The sequence below is a fragment of the Fringilla coelebs genome (genome assembly GCF_963513975.1).
Source record: "Fringilla coelebs genome assembly, chromosome: 2".
Lineage (NCBI taxonomy): Eukaryota > Metazoa > Chordata > Aves > Passeriformes > Fringillidae > Fringilla > Fringilla coelebs.
Window position 1 is genome coordinate 73,591,098 of NC_140029.1, and position 22,372 is coordinate 73,613,469.

Genomic DNA, 22,372 nt, shown 5'->3' on the forward strand with positions numbered 1-22,372 from the left:
AGCTTTATTCCAACACTTCAACACCTGCAACATTCAGAAGTTTTTTTCTAGTATCCAGTTTGAATATTTATTGCTTTTTCAGAACAAATAAAAACAGACTATATTTCTAATTTCTTTCAGTCCTTACTTTCTACAACTTTCTTAATTCTTTCGGTTTTCTCTGGACTCTTGCTAGGTGATACATGACCTTGTTCCATGCTTAATTTGAACATGACCTTACATTAGATGAATCTTCAGAGCCATTTTTATGTGTCTATTTCCTGTGTCAAGTAGACTGCACTACTGTGCATCCACTCCACTGTTGCTGGGGTGTTTGTAACACCACTGTATGTTGGCAATACACCAGGAGACCCACATCCTTCTTTGCAGAATAGTAACCTGAGCACTTTATTGTTCTCCATCTTATATTTGATTATTTTTGCCTGAAGGTAGCATCTTTTCCCTGTTGAGTTTTATCCTTTTTTTCCCCTTCAGATGATTTCTCTGATTTGATTTTTTTTAATACTAGTTCTGACTAAACACAGCTAAAATCTCTCCCATTTTTGTGCAAACTTGAAGTTTCTATTTAACTATTCAGATACCTTTTGAAATAGGGAAGAATACTGAACCCTGACCTTGCAGGACTCCAGTCAATATGCTGTCCAAACAGTCAATAAACACTCCATTAGTACAGTTTTGCATTACAGTAGTTTCATCCAGGGCATCTTTCTCCAGGTTGTTTATTAGGCTCTCACATATGGGAATATCAAACCCATTACTTAAGTCAGTATACAAAACATCAACCAGTTCTTCATCTGTAAAACCAATTAATCTGATGCAGAGAACAATTAAACTAGCTTGCTATGCTTTGTTTTATGCTGGCTATAACTTTTGTTCTTTCTGATTCTTCCAAGTCATTTGTTCCTTTTTACAGGAAAGGACTGATTGGTTTATTATTTTGTGATTTATCTTTCCCCATTTTAAATTATTTCCCTTTTCTAATCTCTTGATACCTTTTAGAATTTGTCAAAGGTAGGTACTAACTACTTTACCCATATACTAGACTGAGGTTTCTTAGATTCAGACAGTTTGAGTGTTCACAATTCAAAGTATTTTCTAGTCTGCTTGTGCTTATTTTTGGCTGAATACTTAATCTTTTAGCTATGGGTCTTGTGCTACCATCTGATTGCAACTGACCTTGATGGTAAAAGCTGATGCAGAAAAAAGGCATTAAATTATCAGGTCTGTTAATAACTTCCTTGTGTATTGGTCAGTGGGCTAATTATTTTCTTAGCATCATATTGTTAATGTATTTAAATATTTTTGTGGGTCTTGACCTCTCTGATTTTTGTACCTTTATATTTATGCCATATATTTTTATGTCTTCCTTGGTAATTTGATCTATTTTGCACTTTCTCTGTGTTTCCTTGTTGTTAAGGAACTCATGGTTTAACCAGGTTAGTCTCTTTGTGCCTTTACTGTCTCTCCTACACAATGAAACAGTTGACATTTGTGTACATACATTATTGAGGACCTGGTATCTTGCCCCCAGTTTCTGCCTGCTTCAACTTCCCCAAAATCTGGAATTCCTATTTTCTATTTCCTCATTCCTAGGTGTCCCCCTAACTTCATGTTATAGATGTATGTTTAATTCATGCTGTAAGTGAATATGTGTATGTATAAAACATTACACGAATCCACTGCATGCTCCTGACCACTCCGGCTGGGAGCATAGTCCCATTTGTATTCAATCAGTTCCCTCCCGGACCACGCTAAAGATAATATCAAGTCTTTAGTCTAAGAATGAAGCCTTCCCGGGCCATGAAGGTAGTCTTCCTCTTCCTTGCGATGATTAAGCCTTTCAGGAGAAACAGGAACAGATTACATCAGCTGTCCTGAAGCAGTACCTGAGTACATGTGAAAGACAGCTATACAGACATCAGGCTTGCCTTTTGCATCTGTATGGACTCGGTTATCCATGTGAAAAGAACATCCAGGAAGAACCTAGATGGTTGTAGAAACACCAGGACTGACTTTTGCATCCCCATGTTCTAACTCTACATATGAAGAAACACAAGGGACATCCTGTTATTCAGGCCTCAGGGAAAATACTGGGGATATAAGCGGGCTGTACGAGAGGTCAGGGTGAACCTCTGGGGAAACGCTGGCACTCTGTCAGTTGGATCCAGGTTCACCCAGCGCCAAACTCCCGAGCTGACGCTGTCTTGGCTGTGGCGGATTTTCGATAATTTGTAATTAATATAAGAAATCTTTGTCAATTTTTTTTTATTTGGCTGTGGATTCAATCATTTATAACACTTCAAATTTTCAACCAGTTCCTCAGTTGGTTAAAAATATCATGTGGAAGATTCCTTCAAGGTGCTTTCTCCTGCTGCATCAAAAATTTTTCACAGACTCGACAGTCTGTGTCCCATTGTGTTATTTTCCCAACAAATAACAAGCCCAATTAATAATCTACATTATTATCAACTAGTGCCTCTTAGCCGCTTGTCTTTATGACCACAATTAGTTACAACTTTTGGTTTGCTGGTCTGTGATATGTTCCCACAGTGATAACACCCATAATTCCTTTATTCTTTGTCCAGAGATCTTCAGCATAAGATGTTCCTCTACTATCTGCAGCTCATAGCAAAGATAAGTCTTTGCTTATTTAATTATCTGTTTTCGATGGATAATGAGATGATTGGCTCTCGCAATTAAAAGATAACTGTTGTGTGAATATTAAGAAAAGCTGTAGTGATGTATAGTTATGTTATTGTAGTCTATATGCCCTCTGTTCTCCCCATAGTTCCCTTCCCCCCCCGCATTGTGACCATCAGACAGCTGGGGCAGTCTAGGACAGGTGAAAAGAAGGCTGCACACGTGTCCTTTGCATGGGGGAGTTGGGAATGGAAGAGCTTGTTGCTTAGGGGGTGCAGCTTGGCCACACCTGATCTCCAGTCAAGCTACAAGAAAGCAGTCTCCACGGATAAATGGCAAAGAAGAGCTGACTGACAGACTTCGGGAGGGGCCAGGGTTAGCTGATGCAACCCCCAGGGGTGTAAAAGACTGAGCACCCATCTTGAGGATGAACTGGCCACGTGGTATGCACGAGGGGCAGTTCCCAGCACTGCAGCTTTTTCCTTATGTAGTCCTTTGTTGTATTTTTGTTAAGGTTTAATAAACCTTTTAAATTTTTTTAAGTGAGCAGTTGTTTCTCACATTATATATGTAATATAACAACAGGTTTTACACCATTCTAGTTTCCTGAAAAATAATACAATCTGTTACTCCAATTTTATGATCATTTGAATCATGTGATAGGATTTAAAGGTCTTTAGAAACAGTTTAAGTGGAGAAGTGAGAAAAGGGGATGTTCATTTTCTAAACATCAGGTGAAGACTGAAGATTCATGACTGCTTATACTAAGCATGAATTGTCAGGGGTTCTGTTTATTTTAATATATTCTCATCATCCTATAAATTTTTATCCTGCAAAGACTCAGAGGATTCCCTAATCCTTCCAATGCTATAGTGGGGGTCAGCAAGTTCTCAGTTTAAAAGACCTGTCTGACTAATCCCAGTGCACCATCCATGAATTTGTGCAGCATCATCTCCTAGCCCTTGAAGCAGTCTATGGACTTAGGTGTATCATGAGAGGGGATTCCAGCTTTGCTGTGGGTCATCTGCTGGAGTAGTGGTCGCAGGAGCTGCCTTCTCCACTATCCTGGCAAGAACAGTACCATAGAAACATCGAATATCCTGAATTGGAAGGGATGCACAAGGATCATTGAAGTCTAACTGCTGGCCCAACAGGTCACACCCAAGAATCACATACCTGCCTGAGCACCCTCTCTTATCTACTCCCAGACACGCTTCAGGAGATGACTCCACTCAGGAACAAAGAATTGACTACAGGAATCCCCATTTCCCTTCGGATCAAAAGCAGGAGCAGAAAGAGATATGCATAGATAGTACTCTTCTGTAGCCAAGCTGTTCATGTGCCTTAGTCTGGAAGAAGTCATCTGTGAATTCTTTTGTTCACATATTTCTTTCACTAAGTGTTTGTTTCTGCTCGCAGCTCGCATTTCTTGTTTAGGCATAGAGATTACACACCCTCAGTCAGTCACATCTAATTTATGATTGCAGTATTTCCATCAAAGCCACATGACTGGACATTTGCTTTTTAAGTTTTAAATACAAGTCCAAGGGGTTTTTTTGAAAACATTTTTGCAGGAGGTGTACAGCAGTCCCTACGATATAATATCTATGCTTTAATCCTACTCTAGATAACGTTAGCTCTCAATATCCCAGAAAAACTCTGAAATGCTTTATTCAGACCAGGTAGATTTTCACTCATATTGTTAGGCTAAGAATGAGATTCTAAGATAGACATTGAATAATCAACTGATTTTCAAACATGACACCTGATAATTCCTAATGAACTTACTGGCAGCTCCTAATTACTGTTGCCAAAAATCAAAGCATGCGTTTAGAAAAATAAATATGGATAGAAGATACTAATACATATTTCCATTAGAAAACCAACAGTTTTTAAGGAGCTATAATGCAAGTAACAGTGACTTACCACACAGCAAAAACTTCTTTTGCACCCTAAGATTATATAATGATCTTTCCATGTACCATGTTCTATTATGAGAAGGAAAATTTACTTGAAACTGTCCCTATTTAAGTAATTTTCACAGTGCACTAGCTCAGAAACATTCTGGTTTCTTTAATCTTTCTCAGTCTCTATATGGTGAAGCTGGAATTGTTACTCAGGTACTTTAATTAAAACCAAACCAAACCAAACCAAACCATGCAAATTAAATCCATTAAGTGATTTCTGAAAACAAGCTTCCTCTGCTTGTTTGTCAATGGATGCAGAGAGCTCAGACCCAACTTCTGACCTTTAAAGACATTCTGCACAGAAAGAGGTGCTAGGCTTCCTGAAGTTAGCACCTCTCTTTGGAGTGTTTGCAGGCTTTTGTACAAGTGACAATTAAGAAAAAGTTGCACAAAACTTGTTAATTGGTAACCTTGACCAATGAATTTCTGCACATACTCCAGCTGCTCACTGCATAGAGGCAATCTGATATTAGCATGTCAAGTTCCTCTCAGGGGTGTAATTTTTATCAAGGCATTTAATCTTTAGTTATCTTCAGACAACCTTGTTCTTTTCTCTCCAGTGTCCCTAGACAGGACGTGATCCATCTTGGGCATTAACACACCCTTGTCATTCTTGTGGTACCTTGCTGTGATTCTCCACTTTGAGGACCACAGTATTGGATCACAATACAGGTGATGCAAAGTCCTGAGCTCACACAAACTTCAAGTGTGGATTTGTATTGGATCAGGTATTATCAAGCTACTTTTGACTTCTTGCTGAATCAAGCATACTTTGGCCTCCTATAGACAGTATGAAAAATTATAGCCATTATAAAAGAGGCTGTATCAAGTGTTATGGTAGTGTGATGGAAATGCAGTGCTTTGTTCCTGCTTGATCTACATTAAATCTGAACTGAAAATGATCCACTATGCACAAATTTGGAACTGGGTCTGAGGCTTCTACTGGTCAAGGGAAATACTCCAATGAATGACCAGTGTGCTTATTGCACTTGTCATAATTACACATAGTTTTACTTAATTTCAGCTCTGTTTAGGTAAAACATCCCTTTCATTATTTTTCCCAAGACTTTTAAGGGTAGAAGATAAGATAGGAATAGATCCTTCTGTACTAGTGGATCTAGATACTACGAGGCATTTGGCTATCTCATTCTTGTGGCTACAGAACTTGAATATTTTGTGTTGAAGTAATTTTAAACCATATGTCAGTTTGCACAACATTAGGGTTTTTTCTCCATCATGTGGAATTAGAACTAGTCTGCCCAACTTTTCAAGTCAAACAAATTAACTAAAATAAAAAATACAGGGAATTTTGATAAAAGCTTAATTGTTCTGAAAACAGTTATACCACAGTAGGAGATTGAACCAATTAGATTTCATATTCAGCTACAGTAAAAACCAGTGTATTCTAGTGAAATAATCACAATATTAGAAGACATACCCCAGCTTCAGCTGAATAAATGAAGATGCAATATTTTGCCACTTAACAATCAAGTAAGTGACCACAGTTACTTTTTACTTTACAGTTACTCCCAGTCAGTATCTGGAAGGTGAGTAGAAATAGATTTTAATTGTGTAACTACGAAGAAATGTGTAACTTTAAAAATTACATTGTCTTGAACACCTGGTATTTGGATGCTAGGTACATTTACCACCATGTCTTCATAGGTAGGTAGATAGTTTTGCAACCAGTTCTATACAGATCTTTGAACCTGCCAAACGGGGACAAATGCAAAGGCAGGACACATACTCCTATAAAAGCAGCAACTCCAGTCTCCAAGAAAAAACAGGCTGATGAACGTTTTTCCTTCATCATTATTTCACTGTGCAGCACAACTGTCTGACTGTGAAGTGATGATCTCCAAGCCACTTTTTACTGTAATTCCTCTCATTCTACATCAAATAACTTTGGATATCAAGAAATCCTCTGTAATTTTTGAAGGCATTTTTTCACTAAGACTTCATTCAAGCTTGATCTCTCTATGCCATTCACCCATTCATTAAAGCTACCTCAGAGAGCAAGTTTTTATTGCTTTCCACAAGTTTAGAGGAAGAATAAGAGTTGTCTTTGATGGCCTTACTGCATTTCTTTGTGTAATATAAGCTTTTCCCACAATTCTACAATGTGCTGTTTTCCTCTCTGTTCTATTTATTCCTCTGATCCTCAAACATATGTTGGAAGAAGTAGCAGATTCATACGAGAATATGGAATATATATTTTAATTCTTGATTAGCCAAAACTTTTATCATGCCCTCAAAATTATTTGCATCTGAGGATGCTGGGATAGGTTTCCCTGGAGTGATTCTGAAATACACAAAGAATGTTTTATAACAGTAAACACAGCACTTCTCGCAGGCAACTCTTCTCTAGGTTAAACATTCACACTGTCTGGATGGACTGCAGTCTATGTTCACAGATTTATGCGTACTTTTCACCCATTTTGCACAGTATGGTCTTCTGAAAGTTCACTTGACAAGAAACAGTTTTTGCTAAGTATAAAGTGTGAAATCTGGCAATAAAGTTTTAAATTAAACCCAGCATTTTTCAGCCTACATTCTGACAACTGCTAACTTACTAAACAGTATCAGTTTCTAGCCAGAATTATGTGCCATGTCCACCACCAATTTTTCAGAGCAACATACAGCTACTGAGATACCAGGTATCACAAGGCAACAAGGATGGGCAGGGATGACTACAACACTTCTGTTGAAGATATGGTGAAAGTGACCCAGAAGAAAGAATAAATTGAAAAAGAACAAGTAAAGTTACATTATTGTCTTTCAAATATATTGGCCATTGGAGAAGTGTCTGTAAGAGTAAATACACCTAGAGGAATCCTGGCCATGTTGCCATTAAGGTAAGTGGTGCTCAGTCCTGTTGGCAGAAGGGATTCTGTCTTGGGAGACCGTTCTCAGCCCTGACATTTGCAGGTGTGAACAGATGAATCAGTGTAGACTGAACCTCTCTACTATATATATATATATCAAAAAGATAATATAATTCTGAGTATTTAAATGCTCTCTTCTTGAGTACAAATCAGTTACAGGATTGTGTAAATCAATTACTTAGCTGACATTGTGTTGATTGTGTAGCCTTAGACTCCTAACTTTTTTCGTAATATGGAAGCGAGGTGGATCATTCAGACTCATGCACTGTAGAAAACCACTGGGACCTCCAGCACTGCATTCTTCCAGCATCGTGTAGGTGGCTGTGCTCCATCAATGACCATTTCCCAGCGCTCCCAGAGGCGAAGACGCACCCTCTGCGGAGGGCAAAGCCACAGTGCACCAGCACTCTCCCTAACGTCCTATTCAAATAGGTCCTATTCAAATAGCTCCCAAAGGGAACGAAGCCACTGTTGCCCCCAGGCCTCGATTTTGACAGTTTTGTGGCCTTTGGGTAGGCTGGGCCTGCCCCTGTGGCAGGACAGTGAGCTCAGTTCATTGGGAAAAACAGCACCTGGGAAATGGCAGATCAAAACAAATCAGCCTGTACTCTTAGGAAGAACAGGACTTGCTGGCATTGTGAAAGGGATTAATTATTCATTAGGTTCCTCACAGGTGACTTTATGTACTGCCTCTGCTAAGCCTCCAGTTATATCGGAAAATAAAATAATTAGGTGAGGAGTTTGACTATTGGTGCTAAATAAGCATTTTAAAAGGCAACCTATGGCAACATATTTGCTAAAAGAGTGATGCAATTATATGTGAGGCTATAGGGATGTAGAATAAATGAGGGAATTTCCAGATACATAATAAAAAGTGTGTGTTTTTCACACAGGAAAGGAATTTGGTATTTTGACCAGACATTTCCCCATCATCCAGGCACTCTGTCTTAGGCATCTCCCACAAACAGCAGAAGTATGAAGCAGTGATGGTGATGTTGCCATGCTGCTGAATGAAGGCTTTCATCTTGCCAGTCAGTGCACTTGCTCTGCAAGTTGGCACAACTTAGTTCCTCACAGATTATGTTGTGTTTGGTTTTCTATCATCTGTATTCTAGATTTGGCCCTATTTGTCTTGATGGGTGGGCTGGATGTCACCATTCTCCAGTTATTCTCCTTTTTGTTCCTATTATTGACCTGTATCTGTAGCCTCTTTACATCACCCATATGACAACACAGCTTGGAAAGGTTTCTATTCTTCAGTGCAATAAAGTGATGGTTGTACTCATCAAATGCTTAATTTTGTGTCCATAATATCAGGTCCTTTCTCCTACTATAGCAGAAAATCTCCTTTGCATTATCTTCTCTTTATTTAAACATAATCTTCATTGGTTTTTTTTCGGTTCTTAATTGAAAACAGGGAATCTGTTCTCTAGTCAGTCAACTGGTTACAAAACCAAAGCTAATCAAAGCTAATCAGTTTAGTCCCTGAAACAATACACCTTGATGGCTCAAAATTGATTAACAGCACTTCAGGTCTCACTTTTGATACTCCGTCTTGCAGCTGTCAGTATGGCCAATTTCACCTGTGCTCAAATTCTTTCCAGTGCAAAACTATTCACATTCCACTGCAATGCAATGTAAGTGTGGCCACCAGACAAGTTTAGGTGACCTAGTTCAGGACAAAATAATATAAAGATCCCACTTGGTTAAATAAAAAAGCAAAAGTAAAAATAAACATGAGGAGGTGATTATTTCTTAATTTTTTTTTTTTTGAGACATGAGAAATACTGAGAAAGAATACATTTTTTGATACAGAGAGCTCAGGCAAAAGTAATCAGGTTATTGAGATATTATAAGCAAACTTCTTTCACCAGGTCTATTTTCTGTACACAGGCTCAGAGATGGCTCAGAGATCTCTTCACACTTGGACCCCGGCCAGTCTATTCTCTCTTCCCCAAACTGGCCTCTCTATTTTAGGGCTTCAGTGAAACCTGACATGTCTTAGAAAGTGTGTGCACATGTCTGAGGATGCTCTCTTCACTGTGTTCTACATTCATCACACTCAGCATAGCATGTCATGATTGGTCTAGATTGAGAAAAAGTATCTCAAGTGTTCTGGCTAGTTGTCCACTGATTCTCTGCCAAGTAAGTTCATCTGCAAAAAGGTGAATTAGTGACTTTGTGTGACCTTATAGTTCCAGGTTTGGTTATGTCCAGAGGAACTGGACACAGGACATCCCAGGACCCTGGGTTCCAGATGCTTCTGTATCATCACAGTTTTTTCAAATGTCATGCCATTTTCCTATATATACTAACAGAGGCATTCATCCCTAGCCTAGCTAGGATCAGGCACGTGGGTCCCACTGTGCAAACACTGTAGGCTGCTGGGTTTGCTCGAGGTCTGCTTTGTACATTGTACATGGCAAAATAGGTTGCATGCAGGATGCCTCTGTGAGCATGTAAGCAGATTTGCAGAGTATTTGTATGGGTATCTGGCTTTAAGGTTGGGGTGGACTTTCTAGTCCTGTCCCTACAAGCAGTACATTTGGTCCTTTACCCTATAAAAAAAAATTACCACAGTGTCCAAATTTTTCTCAGAATTGGAACATCTAATGAACATCACTTGCTTTGGGGATTTGTCCTGCTCACATTTCTGCCATAGGATAACTGGGATTCTGTGTGATAATACACTAGTAATCCTGGGAATTTATACTTGAAGAGTTTTCTTCGTTTGAGAATTCACAGTGCTTAAAATTTAATTCATATTCCATTACACTACCCATGTGAAGTAAACATATTCCCCAGTGCAGAAACTGAGATGTTATGAAGATCAAGACTTTGTAGGCTGTATATCTCATAGACACCTGTATAAAAAATGGCCTTATTACACCTGTATAAAAAATGGCCTTATTTTTGAAGGTAGTAAGTACTTAAGGTTTCTACTGATTTAAGCCTCTAGCTTTTGTCACCTGCTTTGGAAAATACTGACTTAAATAAATTGCACTGCATCACAGAATGATGTGTTAAATGTGCTCACATCAAGTATTTGCCTTTGGTCTGACATTCAAAGAGAAACCCTTCTTAAATTCCCTTTACAGTCCTTAATATTAGCATAGGAAAAAAACCCCCTGAAAACAAAAAACAAACCACCACAACCCAAACCAAAAAGGATCTTGTATATGTGTCTCATCTAGAAGCTGATAAGATGTACTTAAATTGTTGTTGTCTTAAATTTCTCCATGGGAGAGTACAATTTCTAACAGATTTATTTATTGCTGGGGAACAAAACAATCTTGCTGTGCTACAGATTTAATCAATGACTTGCAGGAATTGTCACAGTGTGGGAAGCACCACCAGGACCTGTGGAAGCAACTTATTCCAGCCTGTAACTAATCAGTCACTGGTACCGGGAAGCACTCATGGGAGCAGTTCCCTGCTACTGGGCTTAAACAGGATTCCAACAGGAACAGAAGCTGGCTGGCTGCAGGAGAGCTGTTTTTAAGTGCAAGAGGTTTTCTCTGAGATCACACTATTACTGCAAGGCTGCCTGACCTTCAGGCACGTAAAGCAGTTTACTGTATTTGTTTGCTGAATGAGCTAAACTGACCTTGCATTTACTTTGGGATTAGATTTTGCTTGAGAGATTAACAGGGGAACTGTGGCCTTCTTTATTCTGGTCTGAAAAGAGATAAAGTCACACAACTTTGGACTACAACTTTGGGCAAAAAAGTGAGTCTATATTCAAAGTTTTTGCTCAAAGTTTTTCGTTAGTTTTACTATTATGATTCAGTGTGTTGTATTCATCAACTATCTGCTTGGTAGCTGAGCTATTTCCTTGACAAGGTAACTTTACCTTAATTCAAAGATGAGCTGGGAACGAGAAATACATGCTCAGGTCTCATTTCTCCAGCCTACAATTTCAGTTTAAGTCCACTTTAATGAACAGTGCGCCGGATAGCTGGCAACGCTTATCTGAAAGAGGGCTGGCATAGGGATAAAAAAACTTCAAGCTGTAGCAGGATCTTCTCAAATGCCTTAGGTGAGGTTTTTACAGGGACAGACACTTTGTCATGCTCATGAAGGTGGCTACTTCCAAATTCCAGAAGTGGAAGGCACTAGTACTTTAAGGGGTGCTTCTTTCCTAACAGGTAACAGGAAGCCTCTATCAGGTGCTGTTTGAGATGAGGCTGGAATAGTAATACCACATTTATTAACCACCAATACTTGCTTAAACTACTTTTCACCTGCTCCTCTTCTCCCTCTTCCTTTATTCTTTCAGCTGGATTAATTCCCCCATCCCATTTACATGTGGCTGATAAGCAGCAGAGTAATGTGTCAAAAAACCCCTGTAGTAAGAAACAAGACAGGGACAATAAGAAATGTCAGGTGAAAGAATGGAGCAGAGACTCTACAGAGCAGTGCGAGAAGTGCTGCTGGGCATGGCCACACTCACAAAAATTAGATTCCCAGAGTTTTGGGGGGAGAAAAAAAAAAAAGTAAAAATGTTTAAAATCTGATCTATGTGTGGTATAATTTTACACGTGCACCTGAAGTTACAAATACTGAATAGCAACTATTAGCGAGTTAAAAACAGCTAAATGCCTTGTTACATAACATGAAATTAGACTTAATTTTGTGGTATCCATTTTAATTTATCAATGTAGAGATTATATATCTTGCATTATTTTTTGTTGATTTTTTTTTTTAACAGTAAAACTGTATATCTGCTTCCTACATTTACTTCCTAGACAGGTCAACACTTTTCCCTTAAACATTTGGCATCAATTACCTGTCAAAAATAGTAGGATTAATAAGACAGGCCTTGAGGTTTCTCTAATATGGCAGTTCCTGAATTTCTGTGTGCTACACTACAGACAAACCACATTCCACCTTAAAAATAAAGCAAAGTTAACTATTAAAAAAAGTGTCAAATCAATATTCCAATTTATTTTCATTATTTCCTAATTTTTTTGTTAGGTAAATTTTTTCAAGTTTTTGGGTTTTCAGGATAGTAAAATATTTTTACCTGTAAAAAATGCTCAAAGATTATAAATACTATTTCTTTTCCAGCTGTAAGATTGACATGATTGACAGATATGAGTGAAATCAATAAGAATTAGGTAAAAGTATTGGATAAACTCTTGAAAATTGAATTCACAAATTCTTAATTTAGTTTAAATTTCTTCCCTTGACAAATACAAAATTCAGTCCTGGAACTAGAGAGCAAAAGTAAAGACCACAGACAAATGCCTTATACCTTTTCAGATCACAGTCACTGTTCAGATTACAGAACATTTTCAGTCCCAGTGGCACTGTGGAAAAAGTAAATTCACAGAGGAATAGTCTTATGTCCCAATTTGAAAGGAAAACCAAAAGAAAAAAATAGTGAACAAATAAGAATCATGTAAGAAAATTTACAGAATACATTAGCCTAATTGCAGAGGATATAAATAATCAAATGCAATAAATTAATCTTGCTACAGATTGTCAAAGAGATTATTTGGAGTAAAACAGAACAAAACCCCCAACCATTGGCCATCTACCATATTCTACTGGATCCCCAAGGGAAGCTCTACTGCCTGATGTGCTGACAGGACACCAAATGATTGTTTAGATATAAATTAAGGGCTGAAGATATTTGGGAAATGGTTCCTTAAATCTCTAACTTCCTGCTCCCCTTAATACTTTACTGTCACTCTTCTACAGGAAAGGTAAAGACAATGTGCTGAAAAATATTTAAAAAGGAGTGCATTGTATGCATTGATGATATTAGTGGAGAAAGTAGCTTTGGAAAACTTAGGTAACCTTTGTTGAGCTTATTTGTCCATCTGACAAGTGTCTTCACAGATACATATATAATATGTCTTATACACATATGATATTATTATTAGCTAATAATATAAAATATATATTATATTATATATTTTCATATATTTTCAGTCCTTGAGACCAATGCTGTTTCCAAGAATAATACTGACTATTCAAACACAGATAATTCCAAAATACAGGTCTTCATTCACATTAAAATAGCTATTGATATGGCATGAATTTATGTGACTACTAACCATATTAGGTTAGGTTGTACAGATTTTATAAATGTGTATATTCCTTTACACTTCAATCCATGTAAAAACAATGAAAGAACATTGCTGAATTCTGCTAGTGTTAAGACAAGAGAGAAAGGCAGCCTTCCCACCAAGTTTAAAAATAAAAAATCCAACCCGTGCTATCCATCTGGGACCAGAGAGATGGTATTATTGTAGGTTTGTCATGTTTATTTCCACTTGAATTATTCCATTAAAGTGATAATTCCAGTATTTGTCACCAGATGGCACTGCAAGGACATGATCCCGTAACCTCTCCTCCTACTCCATTCGTGGCGCCATGAGGTCATTCCCCGGCAATCACAAAGAATGCATCGCTATTTCAGATTGCATTAAGTCCCTCCTCCTCCACTCCCTTGTGTTTACCCCATCAGGCCTGCTTCCTTGCACAGTTATGACAGTTTTTAATATTCTTACCAACTGGACTTGGTAAGAAAACCTTGGTAGTGGAGACCAATACCTGCCTAAAGTTAATTGCCATGAGCAATACTGAAGGTAAACGCTGTCTCTAATGGCAAGAGATGAAGCTCCCACCTGTGTCAGGTCATGCACAGAGGTTTGCTTCCGTTCCCTGACCTTGCAATTCTGAGTAAGGTCCCAGCCTCAGGCTGTCAACCTATCTGCCTCTCTCATTCCCTACTTTTTCAGTGCAGAATTTTGTGTTTTCCCTTGTTTCCTTTCTCCTCTCAGAGCATCCTGTTCCATGCCCTAATTTGCCTCTCAGCTCTGGTGCTCCCTCATACATTTTGTCATGGCCTGCCACTGCAGCTTGAATTACAAGTACTGATCCTGTGAGTCAGTGCAGATTTTAGGAAGTAAAAGCAAATAAACCTGGGAGTCCACAGATGTATTGAGCACTAAGCTACAGTTGCCTTTTGAGAAGTCAGTTTCAGCCCTATCACAGCTGTCATCACTGGAGTGCTGGCACCTGAGCAATCACATTGAAGCTGTGCAAAGGTAACTACAAATAGTGCCAGATCTTTATTTGCTGATCAAGGTGTGCAGCATTTTCAAGTTTGCAGCATAAAAAGCTCTCGAGCTTCCTTTTAGAGGTCTGATGCATTCCTGGTATTCAGCAGGATGCTGGTATTTGGTAGGAAAGTAATGCTATGATACAGAAAATTAAAGGCTAGGACAGTTCCTTCTGACTATCTAATATGACATAACCTGTTTCTGTAGGAGACAAAAGGAAAAGTACTGCTGATTTTCACCACCCCCCCCTTTTTTTTTGCTAATAAATGTTCTTCTCAATAGGGCAATAGTGATTGTACTATAGATACTTATGCATATGCAGAATATTGTATATCTGCTAGTAAATTTAAATACAAAACCATCTGTGAGATGATAATCCAAAACAATACATGAGTAAGAACAGAGAGTCTGGCAGTACATGTAAAGACAGAAATGAAATGAAATGAAATGAAATGAAATGAAATGAAATGAAATGAAATGAAATGAAATGAAATATAATGACATGAAATGAAATTGCAAAACCCCAAAATTCCTAAATGAAGTGAAAACAATTAAACGGAATTGGAATTACAGGAATGAAACAAAACTTCACAAAAAGATTTGTCATTGAAATCTTGAGATTTAATTTCTTTTCATGAAATGAAGGATTTTCATCACGTCAGTGTACCAAGATTGCTCTCTTGTCCCTTTTTGAATCTGGGCCAGCCATGGTCTGTGGATCTCAGCAGCAGTCACAAGCTGGGTTCAGGTTAGGGCTCAGAGAGCTGCAGAGCCTACAGCTCTTGGACAGTGACACTCAAAAAGGCAGTGTAAGGGCATCAGGGCAGGGTGGCAGCATTTTTAGTCTGTGCCACCTATGGAGACAAGGACCTCTGCCACAGTGCCAAGCTGCCATTAGGGTCAGGGTTGTGGTTAGGGTTAGTATTGACAGAGTAAAAGAGCCTACAGCTTCAGGAACACTGGGGCTGGAGAAGTCCTGCCAAGCCTGTTCCAGCATGGCCCAAAGACCATTGCTGCTCTTACATCTTCCTAATCTGGACCACCCACGGTGATGGGCATCTCAGCTCCAGCGACCAGATGCCATCAGGCTTAGAGTTGGGTTGAGAGAGGAAAAGAGCCTCCAGCTCCAGGGACACTAGGAATGGAAAACATATGGCAATAGGATCATGGCAGAGCCCCAACATTTCTACCTCAACACCTTTCAGTTTAGGGCCATGCACAGGGATGGGCACCTCACAAGCCTCAAGCTTGTTAAAAGGTTTGTGTGAAAAAAAAAAAGGAAATTCTGAAATGAAGTGAAAACAAATAAATAGAATACAACAAAATGAAGTGCAGGGAAATGAGCCAGAACTTCATTGAATGGTATTGCTTGAAATCTTGGTATTTCATGAAATGAAGGATTTTCATTTCATGAAAAGAAATTAAATGAGAAATCAAGGAATGAAGGGAAATGAAAAGACAGGGAAGGAAATATAATGACATGAAATGAAACTGAAAAAACCAAAAATTCTGAAATTAAATGAAAACAATTAAGTGGAATGGAAAGAAAGGAAGTGCAATGAAGTGGGCTGAAACTTCACAAAATTATTTTCATTGAAATCTCAAGATTTCATTTCCTTTCATGAAGTGAAGAAGTCATGACTTTTTTAAGGTCTTTAAGAAGTCATAACTGTTTTAAGGTCTTTAAAGAAATTCCAAGTCAAACTGAATTTTGTTAGGCAAAATCAGGACTGTCTGTTGTGGCCTTTTGAACGTCAAGTTGAGTATATTCAGGCTTCCATCAAACCCCTCAAGAATGACAGAATGAATTACCATGTGATTATAACTGTTTCTCCCCCATTCTTCTGAAATACTTTCATGTAGTTCAACTACATAAAAAACATTAAATATAACAATACCAGACTGCTGGAGAGTGGCTGGAACAGCCTAGGATATCTCTTTCAATGATATGAATTTGATTTAGTAAGCCATAAAGATTTCAGTGGATGTTTATAGCTAAAGGAAAACATTGGGACAAGAACTTTAAGGGACCCTTTTTCCTCCTTTGAAAATAATTTTTGGTTAACTGGTGTCAGTGCCAAGGTGTAGAAGTCACCAAGCCACCAACACTCTGGGCACTTCAGGAGACAAACTGTCTGGGGCTCTTTTGATGAATGAGTAAATTATTGTGAAGTGATGTGTAAATGAAGGTGAGGAAGTGACTGGACATGGCAGATGTAAGGTTTCTTTATGTTCCTATATGTTCCTTTAAATGTTTGACCATAGGGCATGTGCAAATAGCTCCTTCTCAAAAAAGCTAAAACAAGGGCAAGCATTATGGTTATACTGTGAATCTGACTGATTAAGATAATGTATGGATCCATGAGCACAGTAAGGATATATATATTTTCAGATCTATTTCCTTGTTTCTGGAAGGTGGATTTTTGTTGCTCTATTTTACTGAACTATAGTTTTTTTTATTGAGGTATTGCTATAGTTAAGGAAAAGTAAGAATAGTATAGAATTTGTAAACACTCTTTTCTCTTCCTATTGACATTTTTATAGTACACAGGAAATTGTGGTTGCAATTTAAATGGTTGCAGCTTTTACTACTAACCTGATTTGAAAATCTCTGAAAACCATGACAATTTTATTATACCACATTGGTAAAAACAGACAGACTACCTTGCATCTCCTTTTTTCCATCTACTGATGAGTACACATCTCCAATGTATAGTCACATCATTTCTAACATATATTTCACTCCCTTTTCATGCTTTATTTATAAAGTTATTGGTTTTGGTGTAAGTTGGTTCCATTTTAAACACTTGTGATTGAATCCTAAAAGCATTTTTCTTTGGACAGTCAAGATGATTAGGCTTTATGGCTCCCATACTGCTACTCTAATGCCTCTATCATGTTCCTATACTGCCTGACTTCCTGCCTTTTCTATGAGTAGATATCCTTCCCCTATCATCTGTATTTTCTGAATTTCAGAGGTCAAAACCTGCATTTAGCTTGATGCCCTACATGCACAAGTCTGCTTCAGAAAGAGGTGGACTGATAAAGCTGGGAACTTGTGTCTTCTCAAGGTCCTTGAACAAGCTCAGAGATAGGAAGAAAGGGACAGACCTTTGTTGTACCTCATGTGGTACAACAAAAGACAGGAACTTAAAACATTCCACAACAGACAAAATAACCCCCAAGCAACACATTCACGCCTGTTGTAGAATTAATTTTTTCTTGAATATCATGCTTGATACTGCTTTTTCCAAACTACTCTAGCTGAAGTAACTACTGACCTCATAAGATGGTCTGGACTTTTTCAGCGCTATAGTTCTAGTAAGGAAACAAATGATTCTGAGAAACCATGCACTAGTTGTACTAGTGGTTGAAGCATAGGAACTAAGCCAAGCAGCTCCAAATCTGGCAGGAGAGCAAAGCCCAGTCTGGTGCTGCAGATGAGGGACATCCGCAGGCTTTGCTAGAAGGTGTGCCCGAGGAAGGAAACATAGGCCATCTGCCTCTGTGAATGCTTTTTGTGCCCTGTCAGTCCGCAGGTCTTCCCATGCTGCACAGCAGTGTCCAGAGAGCCCTTCCTGGCCTGGATCAGCCCGGGTGTGGCCAGCAGGAGCAGGGCAGTGACCATTCCCCTGTACTGGTCACTTGTGAGGCCGCACCTCGAGTGCTCCATCAAGTTTTGGGCCTCTCAATTCAGGAATGACACTGAGAAGCTGGAACTAGTCCAGGGAAGGGCAACGCTGCTGGAGAAAGGCCTGGAGAATAAGTCCTTTGAAGAGCAGCTGAGGGAGCTGGGGTTGTTTAGCCTGGAGAAAAGGAGTCTCTAGGGAAACCTCATTACTCTCTAAAACTGCCTGACACGAGGGTGCAGCCAGGTTGGCATTGGCCTCTTCTCCCAGGACAAGAGGACATAGCCTCGAGCTGCATCACGGCAGGTTTAGGTTGGACATCGGGAAAAATCTCTCCACAGAAAGGGTAATTAGACATTGGAATGGGCAGCCCAGCGTGGTGGTGGAATTACTTTCCATGGAGGTGTTTAAGGAAAGACTGGACGTGGCATTCAGCCACAGGTTGGATTCGATGACCTCAAGAGGTGTTTTCCAACCTGATTGATTCTGTGGTTTTTGTGACTCCCTTGGCTGTCTCCTCCGCCTCCGCGTCTCCTGTGTCACGCCTGCCTCTCTCTCCCGCAGCGACCAGACACCCCCAGTTCATCCCGCCCGCCTGCCTTTCCCTTGGGAGAGACCCCCAGCGAGGGTCTCTGCCTGGGGAAGCGCTGAGACCACTGCTCTAACACAACACGGCCCCGCAGCCGCGGACCCACATCTGTCTCTAGGGAGGTAAAGACGGCTCCCCGTGTGCCCGGGGCAGGCTCGGCCGTGAGGGGGAGCGGGGCCGGGGCGGGGCTTCCCGCGGGGACGGCACAACTCGCCGGGGCTGGCGGCGGCGCCATTTTGAATTGGCTGAGGGTCGGAGGCGGCGGCTGCCGAGCAGGGTTCCGCGTCCCCCGAGGGAGAACCCGCGAGGAAGGAGCGGATATGGCCGCGAATAGGAACTTGAAGCAAGTGCGGATCGAAAACAGCTCCCCAGCGGTGCCGCTGGGCATGGTGGGGGGCGGCGGCGGCGGCAACCTGAAAGGATTGCGCGGCCTAGAAGCGGAGAGTGAGGCGGCGGCGGCGGCCATGGCTCTGGTGCCGAGCAAGGAAGGTGGCGGAGATGAGGAGCAGGAGGTTGGGTTCACCATCGATATCAAGAGCTTTCTCAAACCTGGCGAGAAGAGCTACACGCAGCGTTGCCGGCTGTTCGTGGGGAATCTGCCTACTGATATCACCGAGGAGGATTTCAAGCGCCTTTTCGAGCGCTACGGGGAGCCCAGCGAGGTCTTCATCAATCGGGACCGTGGCTTCGGCTTCATCCGCCTGGTGAGGATCCGGATGGGCCCCTGGGGCTGTCTCTGAAACCGAGAGGCTTCGGTCCCTTGTCCCCCGCCCCCTTCCCCTCCATTTCGGCGGGTGTAAAAAAAGGCAGCATCTGCCTCTCTTCCTCCTCGCTGCTAGCGCAGGTCCTCCCGCCTCTTCTTCCTTCTTTCCCCTCCCCGTTCGCCTCTACACATCCAAGCCAGACCCCTGCATGCAGAGGAGCCTTGCCAACCCCTGGCGTTTCGGTCCTCGCCTCACCCCATGGCACTTAATACAGTTAATTTTAAAGAATGGACAGGATTGTTTCGAAGTACAGCTGCTCGCACATCGTGAACACGGAACATAAAATCACGGAATTGAAAGGGTTGCGGACCGCGGGTTGTTTAAATTACTTGTGCCCGGATAAGACTAGATTTTTAGGGGTGATACAGTATTTGATTAAACATGGTCGAGTTAAGCATGCATAAAACCGAATCATTCGAAAAGTTTATGATACTGTATTTAGATGGTAATTTAGTATGCGAGATTAGTTTTCACGATTGCTCTTTTTAAAATGCACAGATTTCTATCATTCTGGGAATAGCTTTAGAGTGCTTTAGGTGTCTAGTCATAGACATAGTTCCATATATTTTACTGGTTAGAGTTTTTTTACTTTTTGGTTGTCATCTTAAAATACTTGTGGTATTCTGCCATACATCTTTTACCCTGAGAATTCCCCGGCCTGAAATAGCAATTTTATGGAGGAAGTGAGATATACTTACATCTCGTTACTCATTTTAGTGTGTAATAGAAATTAGATAGAGTCTTTATGTGAACTTCCCTTTTCCATTACATTTAGGGAATATATATATATTTTAACAGCTTGCCTAGCCTGTTGAACTGTAAAGAAATATATAAAGAATTTCCTTAAATGTCAGGGATTGCAGGTATCCAACCTGGTGAAGATTTTTGAAGTGAGGAAAAAAGGTAGTTATTGATTTACACTATCTCACGGATGTGGGTGCAGAAAGCCCATTAATGTGAGACGAATGAATAGAAGAGCAAAGAAGGTAATTTCACCATTTGTTGATGAAATTTGAATTGGACACCCATCGAGAGCAAATGTGATATTTTCATTTATTTAAAAGCAAAACAAAAACCGAACCCAAAATACCTTAGATCCTGTAGTGTAATGTTTGAGTACCGTTTCCTGCTGCTGGGAGCCAGCGATGCAGAATGTAAACATTTGAGTAGGTAAACGTGAAAATCAACTTTCCAACTCTACTCAAAACCTTTATAGAGCAGTAGCATCATAATGAGAATCTGTTAAATCCTCTAATGGCAAGAGAAAATTTGCATCTGTGTTGTTTTTAGAATAAACCATAAGGGGTAATGCATGCTTTCTTTTTTCAGTCGGAGGACAGAGACTTCGTTGATTTGTTTGTTGGGCTTTTTGTTGTTGGCTTGATTTTTTGATTGGAGGAAACAAGTTGAATGATCCTGGTGCCAATATGCTCAAGTGAAGGAAAACAACTTTGCTGCTTTTCGGGGGGGGGGGCACACAAAAGTGATACTTGCTGCTTTTGAAAAGAAAAGATATAAAATATTTTATATCTCTATAAAGGAATCTAGGACCTTGGCTGAAATAGCAAAGGCAGAACTTGATGGTACTATTTTGAAGAGCAGACCACTTCGAATTCGATTTGCTACCCATGGAGCTGCCTTAACTGTGAAGAACCTGTCGCCCGTGGTTTCCAATGAGCTGCTGGAACAAGCATTCTCGCAATTCGGGCCAGTGGAAAGAGCGGTTGTGGTAGTAGATGATCGCGGCAGAGCTACAGGGAAAGGTTTTGTAGAGTTTGCAGCAAAACCTCCGGCACGGAAAGCTCTAGAAAGATGCAGTGATGGGGCATTCTTGCTTACAACGTAAGTTCACAGGTTTTTGTTTGAAGTTGTGAGTATATCTTCCCGATGTGAGCAAAGATTGCACTCATGGTATTCCCTAGTTCTTATTTTGTTTTCAGATTCTGAAAGCCATGAGGTTAGAAATTTAAGTGTTTTACATGAATACCACAAGTACTCTTGTTTTTTTAAAAAGAAAACCATCTTTCTCTGTTTACTGTTTACCATCTTTCTCTGCTTACTGTTTCTCTGCTTACTAGTATAAGACTTACTACCATATGAGAGTCTGAGAGCAAAAGTCTTGTCTTTTTCTTGTTCATATGTAATATTACTTTTCCTTTTCTATATAATAATGCATTTTCTGTTGAGACTTTATTTTCATTTTCATAATATTCCTTTGTTTCTTAACAAATCAGTGCACGATATTGCTGATATTTCTGTAGACTAAAGAAAGTCTTTATATCCCCAAAATTATCTGTGGCTTGTAAGGCCAGGATTTTCTCGCTGTTTTAAAATGAAGACTGAGATTCTGAAGAGGTTGATATATATATATATACACTAGTGATGTTTGGAAAACAATCTATTTCAAGGACAAGCAAGCTTGCAAATAGCAGCACTTCTCCTGCCTCTCCTATTTCTGTACTTGCAAAGAGAGTTGTTAATTGCTGCACTTTACGCAGTCACAAGTGACATTTTCAAATGTTTCTTAAAAAACGGTGTGAAATTATGCATATTTATGATTTCTTTTTACTTCCGTGATTCTCGTTGGGGAAACAAGGCTGTGGTTTCACAGCATGAAAACTTGCTGCCATTGAATTGGGTTTGGAGTTTGTTTCCTGCCCTGGCTGTGCTATTCTTGAACTTCATGACACTTCCATAAGCCACTTGTGCTTGCTAAAGCAACAGAAAAGCATTTATTTGTATGGGGATCCATTGCAGTCTGTTGAAGCACAGGAAGGTGCTTGCTGATGTCAGGTCCAGCAGAGAATAAGGCAGGAGAAAAT

General features: G+C 39.9%; 1 protein-coding gene across 8 annotated transcripts in view; it reads left to right on the forward strand.

Moving 5' to 3' along the window:
- Positions 1-19,030: 19,030 nt before the first annotated feature.
- Positions 19,031-22,372, forward strand: part of PSPC1 (paraspeckle component 1) — a 58,126-nt gene continuing 54,784 nt past the window's right edge. For all 8 annotated transcript variants that reach the window (XR_014617039.1, XR_014617040.1, XR_014617041.1 and 5 more), the window contains exons 1-2: positions 19,031-19,490; positions 21,091-21,392. Coding sequence is in view for 2 of the 8 variants with exons in the window: in XM_084227059.1 (XP_084083185.1) it covers positions 19,107-19,490; positions 21,091-21,392 (686 nt within the window). In the remaining 6 variants the exon portion in view is untranslated. The remainder of the gene's footprint in view (positions 19,491-21,090; positions 21,393-22,372) is intronic.